The sequence below is a fragment of the Nylanderia fulva genome, unplaced genomic scaffold (genome assembly GCF_048542155.1).
Source record: "Nylanderia fulva isolate GAGA-0341 unplaced genomic scaffold, ASM4854215v1 Scaffold979, whole genome shotgun sequence".
Lineage (NCBI taxonomy): Eukaryota > Metazoa > Arthropoda > Insecta > Hymenoptera > Formicidae > Nylanderia > Nylanderia fulva.
The window spans coordinates 1-16691 of NW_028191111.1; the positions used below are offsets into that span (position 1 = coordinate 1).

The 16691-nt window shown below is 29.5% G+C and overlaps 2 protein-coding genes across 2 annotated transcripts; both read left to right on the forward strand.

Annotated features, from left to right (window-relative positions):
- Window positions 1–2776: 2776 nt before the first annotated feature.
- LOC114937728 (uncharacterized) lies at window positions 2777–5173 on the forward strand (the record flags this gene model as incomplete). The annotated part of the gene is made up of 5 exons (XM_085490127.1): window positions 2777–3003; window positions 3611–3779; window positions 3963–4166; window positions 4463–4642; window positions 4726–5173. Coding segments are annotated over 4 exons (642 nt in total), but the record flags the coding sequence as incomplete, so codon positions are not given.
- A 1977-nt stretch (window positions 5174–7150) lies between these two features.
- On the forward strand, window positions 7151–16668 carry LOC114932266 (aminopeptidase N-like). Its single transcript, XM_085490128.1, has 8 exons — window positions 7151–7317; window positions 9300–9779; window positions 10557–11015; window positions 11497–11677; window positions 13139–13274; window positions 14473–14554; window positions 15378–15724; window positions 16367–16668. Exons 2-8 carry the CDS (start codon window positions 9334–9336, stop codon window positions 16666–16668), a joined length of 1953 nt encoding a protein of 650 aa, XP_085346254.1. The 5' UTR covers window positions 7151–7317; window positions 9300–9333.
- Window positions 16669–16691: the final 23 nt, after the last annotated feature.

A 16691-nucleotide genomic window follows, 5' to 3' on the forward strand; every position in this document is an offset into this window, starting at 1 on the left:
TTAGTTTTAAATAAAGGAACGAGGAAGAAAAAGAGATAAAAAGAAAAAATGGAAAAAGTTAACCAACATCAAAAGGATAAGAAAAAAAATAATGGAAATAAACATTCGTCCCAAATTAATTTAAAGGAATCCTCGCTTAACAAGTAAATTTATTAATACAGGGTTTGTCCGGAAAGTAATGCGTCGCATTTTTTTAAAAAAGAATTTATTGATCGCATAGGTAAAACAACTTAAAATTGTTCGAAGTATGACCCTTCTGCGTCAATACATTTTTGCCAACGCGATTTCCATGCGTCATAAGATTTCTGGAACTCCTTGACTGGGATGCTGTTCAGGGAGGCCGTCGAAGTAGCTTGTACGTTGTCAACCGACTCGAGCTGTTGTCCTTTGAGCTCCCTTTTCAGCCGAGGAAATAAAAAAAAGTCCGCCGGGGCCAAGTCGGGACTGTAGGGCGGCTGCGGCACCGTTGCCACACCGATCCGGGTCAGGTAGGCCGTAATAACAAAGGCGGTGTGAGCCGGCGCGTTGTCGTGATGGAGTTTCCATGAAGCGCGGATCTCCTTTCGGACGCGGGCGATCCTGTGATTCAGTCTCTGAAGCACTTCCTTGTAAAATTGAGCGTTGACAGTCTGGCCGGGGGGTACGAATTCATGGTGCACTATCCCCTTTGCATCAAAAAAAACAATGAGCATTGACTTCACCCGGGACTTGCTCATGCGAGCCTTCTTCTGGCGCGGCGACGACGTCGTGTGCCATTCCGCACTCTGCCTCTTTGACTCCGGATCGTACTGAAAGACCCATGACTCATCCCCAGTGATAACGTTGTTCAGGAAATTGGGATTACAATCGCAGTCTTGTCCAGCTTCACGCAAAACTTTATCGCATAGCGTTGCTCTATCGTTCTCTCCATCACAAGTTCGACGCGACCACTAAGCAGAGGTTCACAGAATAAGCCGTCCTAACCCTCCAAGCGCATGGAAACAATTGAGCGACCTACCGTTGGAAAGCTAAGGGTACCCCCCTTCCTCCCCAACCGGTCCCATCGCTCTGCGATGTATAGTCGCGTCACAAAAAAATGCGACGCATTACTTTCCGGACAAATCCTGTATACTTATTTTTATTAATATTTTCATTTTTTATTTATAAATTTTTAAATTATTGTTACAGAGAATAGCTAATTTTGTTAGTTAAAATCGATTGATAGCTTTTTAGTAATAATTTACATTATTTTTATAACTGCTTTCTTATATAAAAGAGATTCTATTTTACCGATTCTTTTTTAAAGTTCGCAATATAATAATCTTTTACATAATTTAAATGGAAGAGCTTGTAACTTGCGACATAAAAGTTTTATAAAATTGTGACGACCCGTTTTGTCGTCACTAGAAGCCGCGCAAGCACGAGGCCGACCGTCCGCCCGCGCTCATATAAACGGCCCCTGTCGGGGCCACCACACATCGAACACGTGGGAATTTGCCTTTTCGCCCCACCCGACCGGACCGCCCCACCCCAAGCTAGTTGGAGGGGGCTGACCGACGGGTATATAAAGCGGCGCAGCCGAGACTTCGAGACCAGTCCCGTCCTGGTCTCTTGAGCGTACTCAAGGACCACTCCTCACCTCCTAACCATCCCGGGCGACGAGCGTTCTCGGTCACCGGATCCTCTCCGAACATCACCCCGGCCGACGAGCGTTCTCGTCGGGTAGGCCGAGCGTCCTCGGTCACCGGATCCTCTCCGAACAGCACCCCGGTCGACGAGCGTTCTCGTCGGGCAGGCCGAGCATTCTCGGTCTCCGGATCCTCTCCGAACATCACCCCGGTCGACGAGCGTTCTCGTCGGGCAGGCCGAGCGTCCTCGGTCACCGGATCCTCTCCGAACATCACCCCGGCCGACGAGCGTTCTCGTCGGGTAGGCCGAGCGTCCTCGGTCACCGGGTCCTCTCCGAAACACCTCTCCGAACAGCACCCTGGTCGACGAGCGTTCTCGTCGGGCAGGCCGAGCATTCTCGGTCTCCGGATCCTCTCCGAACATCACCCCGGTCGACGAGCGTTCTCGTCGGGCAGGCCGAGCGTCCTCGGTCACCGGATCCTCTCCGAACATCACCCCGGCCGACGAGCGTTCTCGTCGGGAAGGCCGAGTTTCCTCGGTCGCCGGATCCTCCGAGAGCCACCGACATCTTGCGGAGCTCGCCCTTCTCAGGGCGCCCGAATCCAAGGCGGTTTACGGAGCTCGCCCTTTTCAGGGCGCTCGTATCCACGCCGCGTTGGGTAAATCTCGTCCGCCACGCTACTATCTTAGTTATAAGTCGTGTCCGCGTCCGTATGGTTTGGTCGCGTTTCGTCCGTCGCGTTATCATTTGTAAACCTTAGTTATAAGTCGTGTCCGCGTCCGTATGATTTGGTCGCGTTTCGTCCGTCGCGTTATTATTTGTAAACCTTAGTTATAAGTCGTGCCCGCGTCCGTATGATTTGGTCGCGTTTCGTCCGTTGCATTACTTGTATTCCTTAGTTATAAATCGTGTCCGCGTCCGTATAAGTTGGTCGCGGTCCGCACTTCCTGCGATTCTCCTCTGTACGCATAGACTAGATAATAAGCCCACTCTTGCAGGGCGGCTTCAATAAACTCTGTTTTTACCAGAACGATTGGCGTGGTTATTGCGAACCTGAGTCTCCCCCCCCCCCCTCTTCCCGAATCCTGGCACCGACGAGCCGATCCATGGCGTCGGGAAAGGAGCCCCGTTACAAAATATATTTTATTAATCACGATATTATATTGATATACGCTACTCATTTACAGAATACTTAACATACAGCAGGAGACATTAAACGAAGAAAGTCATTCGGAAACCTGCAACAAAAAGAAAACTTTTACTCCAAATCGAAGTAATGATGTGGAAGTCAATAGACAGGAAATTACTTTTCTCAATCAAAATGATGTTTTGGAGACGATATATTTGGCATCGGATGAAATGTTGGAATCGATACAATTCGAAGATTCTACTGTGTGAGTCTTTATATTTTTAATTTATACTTAATATAATATAATTTTTTATTTAATTGTATAATTATTTATCAAATTTTTACCTCTATGTCTTAAATGTATTATCATATCAGTTAATAAAATATTTTTAAGATTAATTTAAACGAAAAATTTAATAACGAAATATACTACAATATAATGAATTGTTTTTAAAATTTACATTATCAGAAATTATATAACATGTAATTATCAAATCTACCATTGGAAAAATATTATCAATAAATGATATTTAGTACGCTTTCGTTAATAATGTATTGTTTTTTAAAGCATGTTATTAGAATAATTTAATTAAAATATCTCATTTGTAAATTAATATAGTTTTGATACACATATACATATTTAATATCAAAATTTTTATGTCACAATAACCTTCAAAGTTTCTTTTCGACTATTTATTAACAATTGTTGTGATCACATTATGTATATATATTTAATTCTTTCTTAAATAAAAAATAATTATCTTTTGTTGTAATTAACAAATAAAAGAACATAATATTTAATATTTTAGCTTGATAATTAAAACAAATTAAAATATTATTATATTACTAATTTTAATAAAAAATTTATTTAGAGAAATTGTTGGATTTATCGATGAAATTGACGGTCCGAAGATAGTTGGTAAATCCCAACATTATAGATTGTTAAAATTTTTGGTGAACAACAACAGTAAACATCGCATTCAAGTTGTTGCCTGGAACGAAGAAATTGATCGTATAAATTTTTATATACAACCAAATCGAGTAAGCGATACATTTTTGTATAATTTATTTTTTATAACATTAAAATTATTATTTTTATTATCATTTTGTTGTAATATTTAAAAAAAAAAGTTTATTCCAATAAAGTACATATAAAACAGTAGTATTAGAATAATATTAATTTAATATACATATTTAATTTAATAATATTTGTTAATTTTGCAGATTGTGCATATTGATGGTGCTAAGGCTAAAAAGGTAAAAATACCTGAATTCAACCAAGGGACACTTCAATACGAACTAATTATTCGATCCAACATGACAATAAATACGTTGGGTAATTTTGACCTAAAAAAAAACATTCAAGCGATGCAACCACAATTAGTGGAATTGTGTGATGTACCTCAATATCTTAATGCATGCATTATAGTAAGTGTTTATATGTATATAATATACTTTATACTAAAATCCGGTATTTCTTATATATCGATAAACATTTGTATGCAAACGTACGTATAAATATGTAACTATATGCTTTTATAAATCTTTTATATACATATTTTTTACATAATTTCTTATTTTTATACTATTTGATTTTTATAATTATGAGATTTAAATATTTTCTATAAGTTAATTCGTTATAATACAGTGATAAACTAAAAATGATACTGATGAACTAAAGATGAATCTTGTGATAAACTAAAAATTAATAAAATTTTTTTCAGTTATACGTGGATACATTAAAACGAATTTTAATAAATTTCTAAATAGTTTTAAAACAATTGGCTGCGGATCCATTACAGATAAGACGTATAAATTGGAGATACAAATAGTAAATTATGATAATGATGTCTACTTTGACAAGGGGCAAATGATTGAAATGAAAGGATATGTAAAAATTATGAGTAAGCTATGTGAAAAAGTTTTAAAATTTCCAAAAATATAATTACTATATAACTGTCATTAATATTATAATTTTATCATTTAGATGACATATTTTATTTGGAGATTGATCATTCAACAGACATAAAGCAAATAGGAGAGGAAAAGTTATCATTTCAACAATTATTGTTGGGTACAAGACCAATTGTAAAAAAAACATCCAATGAAGATTTAGGATTACCACCACGCAAAATGATTCGAAAATAATGATTCTTTTCCATTTTATTAAATAATATGTGAAAATAATTCTAATATTTAAAAAAATTTTTTTTTAACGCGTTCACAATGTTTGGTTATAATTAGTTTCACTTTCGTGTTATTTAAACGTTATAATATTTTGAAAGTATTATTTTATATACTCTTCTAGAAACTATATATAATATCAAGTATCAATTTTTTATCGAACTTTGACATTAAGTAAAATATAATTATTTCAATGATGTTAAAAATAAATGTCACCATTCGTTACATAAGTAATGGTTTTTCAAAAATGATGTTATGTATTATAATGTATTTTATGAAATAAAATTAAATTTTATGTAAAATGTTTTCGTAAGCAAATTGCATTACGACAATTTATAGGATATTTTTGTACTTAATTATTGTGTATATCATATGTTGTATTATTATATATTGCAAGAATGTAGATATTATTCATATTTAATTTTAATACGGCCGAGATATCGAGTACAATAATTATATTTAAATCAGAATTCAAACTACAGGATTAGTCGTTTATTAATCATCATTCATACTTTCTATGCAGATGTAAAATAAAAATAATTTTTCAAATCGAAGGCTTCTTTTTCTTTTTAATATTATCGATCTCTGTTTTTTATGTTTAATTTACTCAGGAGTAAGCAAAAAGATAGCCTATTTCGACATAATAATTAGTTTAATGTATCATAAATTTCGGCTACAGAGTACTGAAGTAAAATGATATTATATCTTTTTCTCTTAATTATTTTATAAATAGATAAATTTGCTTAATTATTTAATTAGAATCCTATAAATTGTGATATAAAAATAAAAAAAAAAAATTAAGATTTATTTGTATTAAATATAATAAAAAGATCTGTATATATATTTATATATATACTTACTTTTTTTCATTCGTCGATCACTGCTTCATCTTATTTATGCCTTCTTTTTTATAAATATATTATTTTCTACTAAATCTTGCGTGACACGACACAAGCTCTTAAGAAATATTATATAACACATACCGAGATCACTACACATTTAACCTTTATTATCACGATACGAACTGTCATTATTATAATAACCGCGATCAAGTTCGCCCCGTACCTCGAATCGACCACCAATCACGTATACGCGGAAAAACGGCAACAAGACTTTCGACTCCAAACACGCACTTCACGGGTACACATGACTTTTTTTATAGTAGATATATATAATTTGAAAAAAAGTAAAATAAATTTTAAAAAATATTTTCAAAAACTCCTATTTAAATACTAGTGACTGTCATTAATAATTGAAAATTTATGTTGTATTAACTTTTTACAAAAATGTTATATGAAGATAATAATTTTATTAGTTATAAATTTTTATGGATTCGCGCATAGAGTACGATGTCATAAACAAAGTATTAAAATTTTAAAATTAGATAAAATTAATATAAAAGGACGAAAACATAGTACATATCGGGATTAATAAAAAATCGATTATAATATTTACGATATTATGATATATATTTATACATACAGGAGTAAGTACAGTATAAAGACACAATATTGTACATAAAGACATGTATAATTAAATGTATGTTTTTAACAAAAAAATATAAAGTGTCCCATTTTAAAATAAATATTGTTGTAATTTCATAACCAAGGTTTCTCTTTCGAAAAATATATTTTATACATTATTTATAGAATTTGAAAAAAGCGCGTCGCGTCGTAAGTATATGGTCTTATTTTAGATGGAACATTGTTGAGATTTGATAGTTATCATTATTTTTTAAACGTTTTATGTTTTTTTCTGACACAAATATGAAACATCTTGTAATGTATTTATCTTCCAATATTATTTTATCTAAATAAACGTCTGCACAAAACAATGTGAATAAATTGATTGGTATAAGAAAGACATTCCATTGATTTAAAAAAATTGCAATTTATAAAAATGTGCAACTGCATACATTTATATTAAATAATGACATATTTATACTAATTGAATTATTAAGATAAAATTATCGAAGGATGAGTATATGACGAGAAATTACACAATATTTTTAGCAAAAATGTTTGTTGAAATAAGTCATATAAATGTGTATAAACAATGCCTAATTATTTGATTAATTGGACAAAAGTTAAATGTGCTAAATTAAATCAACCGTTACACACAAATGCCGCCATACACCCAAATATATATATATATATAACGACCTCAGAAGTTTTGTTGATTTAACACATCATATTTAGCATGAAGAGACGAACAGAGAATCAGTCAGTCTTTCGTGGCCTTTCAAATCACGTCGCCGTAGATATAATACTTTTATTAAAGTGTGTGAATATATTATATTCTTCCAACATTGAATACTTTTAAATCATTATTTGCTGTAGTTCATTTTTAACACGATATATAACTTTCCAATTAACATTCTGTTTCGAAATATTCGGTAAGTCAGAAGAACTTTCATACATATAAAACATGAGTCTACAAATGCAAAAAATTTAATTATACGGTAGGACGGAATTTTATAGAATTTCCAACATATGTATGAGAATAAAGAAAATAGTTTTATTTAAAAGTATTTGAAAATTTTAATTTAGAGATAATTTAAAATAATATCGATTATATAATATTTTACGAATTGTATGTTGTTTGGCGAATTATTAGTTTTATTAGTTAAAATAAATTTAGAGACGTTATATTATTGTTATTCACTTTAATTCTGCATATAAAATATTATACAGGGTGTCCCATAATTCGCGAACCACCGCGAATGGGCAGATAGAGCGTGTTAAACTGAATAGAAAAGTCCTGTATCATTTTGCGATATTCGCAATAATTATTGAGTTATTAACTAAAATATCTAAACGAGCGGGTAGAAAGCGGTAGGCCGGACTCGGTGTGCATTTCGGATGACTTATTTGTTATATGCCGCTCAGTATCAAAAATATCATCTTACTTTTCGGCGCCACTACATTACTCGCCGCTCGCTGCATGACGCCGCCTCTCGATCAAATAATGCTTTCTACCTTGCTATTCGTTTAGATATTTTAATAAATAACTCAATAATTATTGCGAATATCGCAAAATGATACAAGACTTTTTTATTCAGTTTAACACGCTTTATCTGCCCATTCGCGGTGGTTCGCGAATTATATATTAATTAATTATACACCCTGTATAAATGACTTGCAATAACCGCGAGGTATAACTTTTGCTTGCGAGATATAATCTTATTTGTCCTTTCTTCAGCGAGTTTGCTGAAGTGACATGTTAGCAATTCTTTTGCCTATATCGATTAAGCTGTCCGTTGTTATATTTTGCTTGTTTTGATACTTTGCCTTTACCTGTTCATTATGATTGTTTCGCCCGTTGTCATATATATACATATATTCGATCGCCGACTTTCGTTCTCAATTCGATTTAATATTTTTAAATAAAATTGAAATATAAAATGAATTTTATCGCCACAGTTGAAATAATCTTGAACCCACAAGAGTTTGATGTCAAATAAATAATTTTTGAAACTAAAAAATACTGCAATTAACAGATAATGAATATTATAATACCCACTTTTAATTGTCCTTTTATTACTAGATTATTAAAATTCTGTTTCCAAAATTTCTCGTACTTTTTATTATTTATAAAAAATATCTGTGTGTGTGTGTGTGTATTATACTTACTTGTGATGTCAATATATTAAAGATTGTATAGTCCTTGGCTATTATTTTATCACGATTCGACAAGAAGTTTCATTTAAATAATATGTTCACAGTTTTTAATTTTAATTGTCTTTTCATTACTAAGTTATTAAAATTCTGTTTTCCAAAGTTTCTCGTACTTTTTATTATTTATAAAAAATATTTGTATGTATTTTAATACTTACCTGTGATGACAATATATTGAAGGTTGCGTAGTCCTTGGCTATTATTTTATCACGGTTCGATAAGAAGTTTTATTCGAATAATATGTTCACAGTTTTTAATTTTAAGTACACTTGAGGAGGACCAAAATTTATGGTCGAATCGCTGGGTGGTGATTATTAAATATTTATTAGACAGTAATGGTCGTAAAAATTAATTATCCTTTCAAATATATTAAAATTAAAAATTATTAAAAAATTTATTAAAAAAAAATTATTAATTTAATTTTTACTTATTATTAAGCTGTATTTCTCAAACGTATTAGTATTCTACTATCAGTATATATACAAAATAGAAGTCGAAATAATAATTCGGCTAATTAAAATTATGATCATTTTTATAGCATCAAGCAACTGTCATCGCAAAAATTAACAATTTAACAATTGTAAAATGAATAATAGAAATAATATCAAAAACGTGCGCCAAGCGCGCTCTTGTGTCGTCTAATGATTTGAAAAAGACATCAATACTATATTAAAGTTCTCTATTTGTCTTTTGCTTACAGTGTTTTGCAGACCTAAAATAAATTATTCGACACGATGATATTTTTGCTATTAATTAGCGGAATAATGTATATCGTTGGAACGGCTTCTACTCTTAATCAATCGTCTTTATGCTATCAACCATCAGAATATATAAAACCGATCCATTACGATATCAAGCATATATCAAATAGTGAAGAAAATATTTTCTATGGAGAATATAATATTAGCATAAGTATTCTTAACAAAACGCAAAATATATTAATGAACAACATATATTCAGAAGAATTATATTTTAAAAATATAGTTTTAATTAAAAATCTAGAAAAACATTATGAGAATATTAAATATACAGTTTATAAACCGGCATATGATATTCAAGAAGACATAATTGACCTTTCTTTTAAGGATAAGTTATTACCAGGAAATTACACTTTATATATTAAATATTTTGGTTTTACTGATAAAGTCTTTAAAATTTTCGATGTGAAAAAAAAAACTGCGTAAGTAAATAATATATGTTTATTAAAATCAATGTGCAATGTGCAATTACATGCAACCTTGTAATTAATATATATTATTTTTGTATTAAATGTTTCAAAAATTATTATATATCATGCAATTTAAATAAAAAGACTACTAATTCTATACCTTTAATGCATATTATTACATATTACATTTAAACATTTTTAAATTCCAACATTTTGATGCTTGCTAATAATGTTTTATTAATTTATTAAGAGTTTAACTAGGCTCTGTAATATAAATATAAATTTAACATATATAAGACAGGCAATAAGAGCCAAATCGCGGATGACAGTGCGTTATCCTAAACGAAACTAAATTTTTTCGTTAGAATTAAATACCTGTGCACAAGGCACCAAATTTTACTTGGACGCGGCCAAGATATAAAATTGGAATAATCTCTACAAGAGATTTTTAATTCCATGTATCCCCTATTCCCCCTAAAGAAATAAATGCGAGAGAAAAATATAGATCCGAAAATCGCTGAATCGGGAATCGAACCCGAGACCTTTCGCTTGCCGGGCGACTGCTCTTCCAACTGAGCTATTCAGATCCTTTCGATTCTATATTTTTCTCTGTTATACATATTAATGTTGGTAAACAAACGCCTTTAAGCCAGCGTGTATAAATTAAGAGTTTAACTAGGCTCTAGGGGGAATAGGGGATACATGAAATTAAAAATCTCTTGTAGAGATTATTCCAATTTTATATTTTGGCCGTGTCCAAGTTTAATTTATGTTTTTTGAAATGTATAGTTTGGTAGCTGCTACTCATTTGCATATAATAGGCACCCGACAAATGTCATCGTGTTGGGATGAAAAGTATTTATTCTTAAGAGCAACTTTTAACATATCTATAGGATGTAATCAATGCACGGCTTTGTCAAATATGCCATTGCAAAATACAGAAAAAAACAAGCACAATATGTTAATGAAACGCTTCGATATCACACCTGCAATGTCGCCGTATCTTGCAACAATAATTGTATCCAATTACTTATCACGTGTTGATAATAATACTCAACATATTCAAATGTGGTGCAGAAACGAATCTGTATTTCACATGGAATTTGCAAAGAATGTAGCTGAAAATATTACGTTGTTCTATAAAAATACATGGAAACAACATTCGAACAATATTTCGAAAATGACTCATGTTGCAATACCAAATTTCCCTGATAATGGCATAATAGTTTACGGACTTGTTTTGTATAAGTGAGTACAAGTACTTAATTTTACATCAAAAGTAAAATTATATATTAGTATGCAAAATTATACAATTGAAAAACATGTAGGTATATCTTTTGTTTCTGTAAATGTGCAAAAGTATAAAATATTGTGAAAACAACAATTTTAAGTAGTATAAATTCAGTTTATTCGTACTATAATTCAAAATGTTGTAGTTTATTGTTCTAATATATACATACATAAAGGTAAAAATTTTTATACTATATCGTATAATCCCCTAAGGTAAATTTTAAAATTGTAATAAAGCCATAAAAGAAATAACATTTTTTTATTTATTAAAACTAAAGTTCTTCATCAATGATTTACGCATTAACACAAAATCATTGTTCTATACTTAAATAAAAAATTTCAAAAAATATTATTTGTTACGATTTACAATACCAATTTGCTAATTGAAATTTTATTATGTACAAGAGTTCTCAGTCTAACATTTAAATATTACTTTTAGCGAAAAGGATATTGTTTACAATAAAAATTTGTATCCTATTGCTCACAAAATCGAAATAGCTCAATTAGTAGGACATAAAGTGACACAGCAATGGTTTTATAATCTAAACAATCCGTTTCGATCGGCTTCTTGGTTCAATAAAGCTCTTACTACATTGCTTGCAACGAATACTGTCAATAAGGTTATTTTAAATAATTTGTAATGCTATCACCTCCCACTTTCTCGGAAACGATAACATACTTAAGCATTTATATAGCAAGATTTTTGTATATCAAATTCTTTTTACAAAATGTATAAATTCTTTTTAACAATATATACATATGTATACAATATTAAACAATATATACATATGTATACAATATATTAAACTGTTTTTTAAACATACTTTTTCAAATATATACATTCATATGAAAATAATGAAAAGTATGAAAACTTTCTTTATATTTTAACATCATTTTATCTGATATTATTATACTAGCTTTTCGGTTCGCTCTTCACGCGGGCCTCAAAGCCTTCACTCAACACTGATTCCGCTCTTACTAGTTTTCACACAATTTTTTATTTTACAAAACCAAAGATATATAATATTTAGTTATACTTTATTTAATATATATCTATTTGTCTGTCCATCTGTTCGTCTGTCTGTCGTCGTCACCCCAAAAATTTTCATGAATTTGATACCGAAAATAAATCAATATATGTGTGAGTGCGTGGGTAGAAGTTTTACATACGAATTTTTTTTAAATGTGATTTCTCGATATTTTGGAACATTTCGAACACATTGGCATAGAAATCTGCAAAAAATTTTTTCGCGGAAACATTCTCTCCTCTATGTTAAAAAAAATTTTTAAATTAAAAAATCATCATCTCATCACACTCCCCAAAAAATTTGCAACTTGTATATATAAATATAAGTAGATATTTAATTTCGCGAAAATTAATCAATAAATATATGTATGCGTGGGTGGATACGTATGTAGTAGTGTAAAAAAAAAAAACACTTAGTAGCGATTTCCGAAAATATGCGAAATTTTGGTACCAATTTCGAGAAAATCGGTGAATAAATATGTGAATGCGTGTGTAGATGCGTGGGTGGAATAAAACTTAAAAAAAACCACACAGTAGCTTTCTCAGAAAAATTTGCAACATTTTGATACCAATTTTTAAAAAATCGGTCCTTAAATATGCGATTACGACGGTGGGTGCGTGAGTGGAGGCGTAAAACTTACAAAAAATCACCATCGTCACACTCCCCGGAAAATTTGCAAAATTTTGGTACCAATTTGATGAAAATCAGTCCACAAATGTGGAAGCAGTTCGCGGTCGGACAGACAGACAGACAAACAAAGAGACGGACGGTACATATACATACAGATTTTTATAAAATCTAAAATAACTTAAATTAATCAGAAACAATTATATCCGATATTTATTTTACTTAATTTGATAAAAAGAACTCTGCGATATAATATATCATGAAATAATAATTTTAAAAGTATGTAATATTTGTTAATTATATTGATACAAAATTTATATTATTCCTTTTTAACATAAAAGAACCGCTAATGATATTAGTATTTCCTTCTAATGCATGTATTTTCAGAGCGTTTATATTGATATATTAATTATATTTTTTCTTTAGATGTATCGAGATAATCGAATAATACATTTATTTGTCGTTCAAAATCAACATACTTCTTTTTATTTTGATGATTATCGTATGTGGGATTCTACTTCACAAAATGACAGTTTATTGAAAATTCGCGAATCCATCAAAGGTATATAACGTAATATAATAAAATAATCCGCGTAAATTTTGAACTATTAATATTATAAAAATATATGTTTAAAATTATAAGATAATTAATTTTCTATCTAAATTTTATTACAAAAATAATGTTATTAAAGTACACACACACATATTTATGTACATTCTATAATTAATTTAAGGTATATAAATATACGTATATATATATATATATATATATATATATATACGTATATTTATATACCTTAAATTAATTATAGAATGTACATAAATATATATATATATATATATATATATATATATATATACATACTAGCTTTTCGGACCGCGCTAGCGCGGTCCTCATATAGCCTATATTAAATTCGTTTCAACACAAAAAATTAATTCTTTTTTTGTATTATCGCAAACTACTTCCACATTTGTTGTCCGACTTTCACGAAATTTATATCAAAATAAATGTTTAAATTTTTTTTGGGTGGGTGCGTGGGTGGATAAATAAAGTGATATAAATTTGTTAAAATCATATAGTAGCCATCCCGGACAAAATTTGAGTACAAATTTCGAAAAAGTCTGTGAATAAATGTTTGAATGCGTGGGTGGATGCATGGGTGGGATAAAACTTAAAATAACCACACAGCAGCTTTCTCAGATAAATTTGCAACATTTTTGTACCAATTTCGTGAAAATTGGTCCATAAATGCGCATGCGTGTGGGTGAATGCGTGGGTGGAGGTGTAACACTTGAAAAAACCACATCGTCGCTATCTCCAAAAAATTTGCAACATTTTGATACAATGTGTTCAGAAATATTGCAAAAAAAATTTTTTTTGCAAAAACATACCCTCCTCTGAGGAAAAAAAATAAAAATAAAAAAATTAAAAAAAAAACCCACAGCAGCCACCCCCGAAAAATTTGCAACATTTTGGTACCAATTTCGAGACAATCGGTCCACAAATGCGGAAGTAGTTCGGGTACAGACAGACAGACAGACAGACGGACGGTGCTTATATATATAGATTGATATATATAAATTTTTTGAATAAAATGATAAACCGTGCGGCAATAGAAGACATTTCACTGTTTTGCAATTACTGTACCTTGTATATATATAATTTTGCCTTATAATATATAATATCACTTTACATGTAACTATTATAATAAATATATATTTATAATATATCTAATTTATAATTTTGATGTAAATTGTAGCACCCTGTATACTGCGCATGATGCAACACGCCGTAACCAAAGAAATATTTTGGAAAGGCATTCGATCATATGCAAATAGCAAGTGAGTAATACAATATAGAATATAATATAAAAAAATAAAATTATATAAATCTTAACTAATTTATAATAATACAAATTTTACATATTGTCTCTTATTATTTCGCTTTTGCTGACATTATTTCATATTATATTTTTTTAATTTTACAATTCTGCTATTTTCCTAGATCTGTTACTAGATTTACTTTTACTTTTGTTATTTTTATTATGAAAACCGCTTTTGTTGAAACAAATTGTTGTTTTATGACTTTTTATATATACATATTTAATGTTGTTTTATTTTCGTTTCATAATTTATTATATTTCAAAATAATTTTTAAATTAATTTGTATTCTTTTTATTATTTCCTTTATTACTTCATATCGTTTATAATTATTTTTTAATATCTACTTTTTTTAATTGCATTTTGTGCTACGTTTGTTTTTTAATCCTATTTTAAATAAATCTGACACGTATATCTTTTTTCCGTTATTTTTTTATTTTTATTTTATTTCTTTTGTAGAACGATCACCTTTATTATATTTGTATATTATTTCTTGTTTTGTTTTTATTTTTATTTGATTTGTTTTGTTATTTCTTTTATTAATTATTTTATAACTCTCTCAATCTCTTTGATCAAATATATTCTGTATTATTAATGCCTAACAAATTAAATAAAATTATTAAATTTTATTTAATATAATGTTATTATCATAATATAAATAAAGGTGCAATTAAATTTTGCTTCTTAGTATTTATTAAAATTGTTTTTAATATTAAAATTATACATACAATTTTAACATATTTATAATGTTTTTTTGCATAATTTACATACATTGTGGATTTAGCCTATTTCATCGTCAAAGTTTTATGACTTTTTTGGAAGAAGTTGTTGCTGATGCAAAAAATATAGATATTGAAATATCATTACAAACAATGAAATATTGGACTTTGGAAGAACATTGTCCTCTCATTAAAGTAGTACAAAATTATACTAGTTCTCGAAGCCATTATAATATATGGATACAAAATTTCTACATATTAAAAATTGATTGCGTTCCTGTAACTTATACTATCCAGTCGGTTCCCGATTTTGACAGTTCGATGAACCGCCTTTTATGCAAATCAAATGATATAGTTCTTAATTTCCCACATAAAGAGCGTGGTTGGATTATAGTAAATGTACAACAAATAGGTAAATATCGACCAATGGACTTATTATGACTTATTACTCGTCTTTATTTTACACACGTACACAATTAACATTATTTTATATTTTTTCTGTTTTATACATTATAAGATATAAATCTGAGATATTCATTATATAACTACTATAGTTTTAAACGTTTTGTGTAATGTTCTGCTGTATTATTTTATATAATTAATAAAATGTATATATCGGTGTTTTCAACATAATATCAATCAATATTAAAGTCATATTTTTACAAATATTTTATTCTAATCATAGTAAAAATGATTAAAATGTTAATTATATTTATAAAATTAGTATACTTATATAAGTATACAAATGAAATAAAATTTTTGTACAGTTTTATGTTACAGAACTTTTGCTGATTAGTATAAAATAATTATTATATATGCACAACTAGAATCAATTTTATTTTATGCTATACAACAATATCTCGCACAATTTCATTTATAATTTATAATTAATTTTCAATATGTATTTGCATGTTATTGAATTTTTGATACGTTTTTAATTTATAATTTATATAAACGAAACTATTAAACAAAAATGTTTGAAGTTAAATATTTATTAATAACAAAAATTATTCAAAATAATAAAAATTGTTAAAATTTATTTATTATTTGACAGGATATTACCGCGTTAACTATGATGATGAGAATTGGCGAAGAATTTCAGATTATCTATACTATGATGATTTTACGACAATTCATGTTCTTAATCGTGCCCAAATTATCGATGATGCATTTCATTTAGTGATAGCAGGCCAACTCAACGCCTCTATATTCTGGAATATCACATCGTATTTGGATAAAGAAGAAGATTATATAGCATGGTATCCTATGTTTAAAGCTCTGGAATACATGTTTAGTATTTTTCCAGTGAAAGTAAAAACTGCAAAATTTGGGGTAAATATTAATCAACTTCAATGAAAGTATTACATTTAAATATTTAT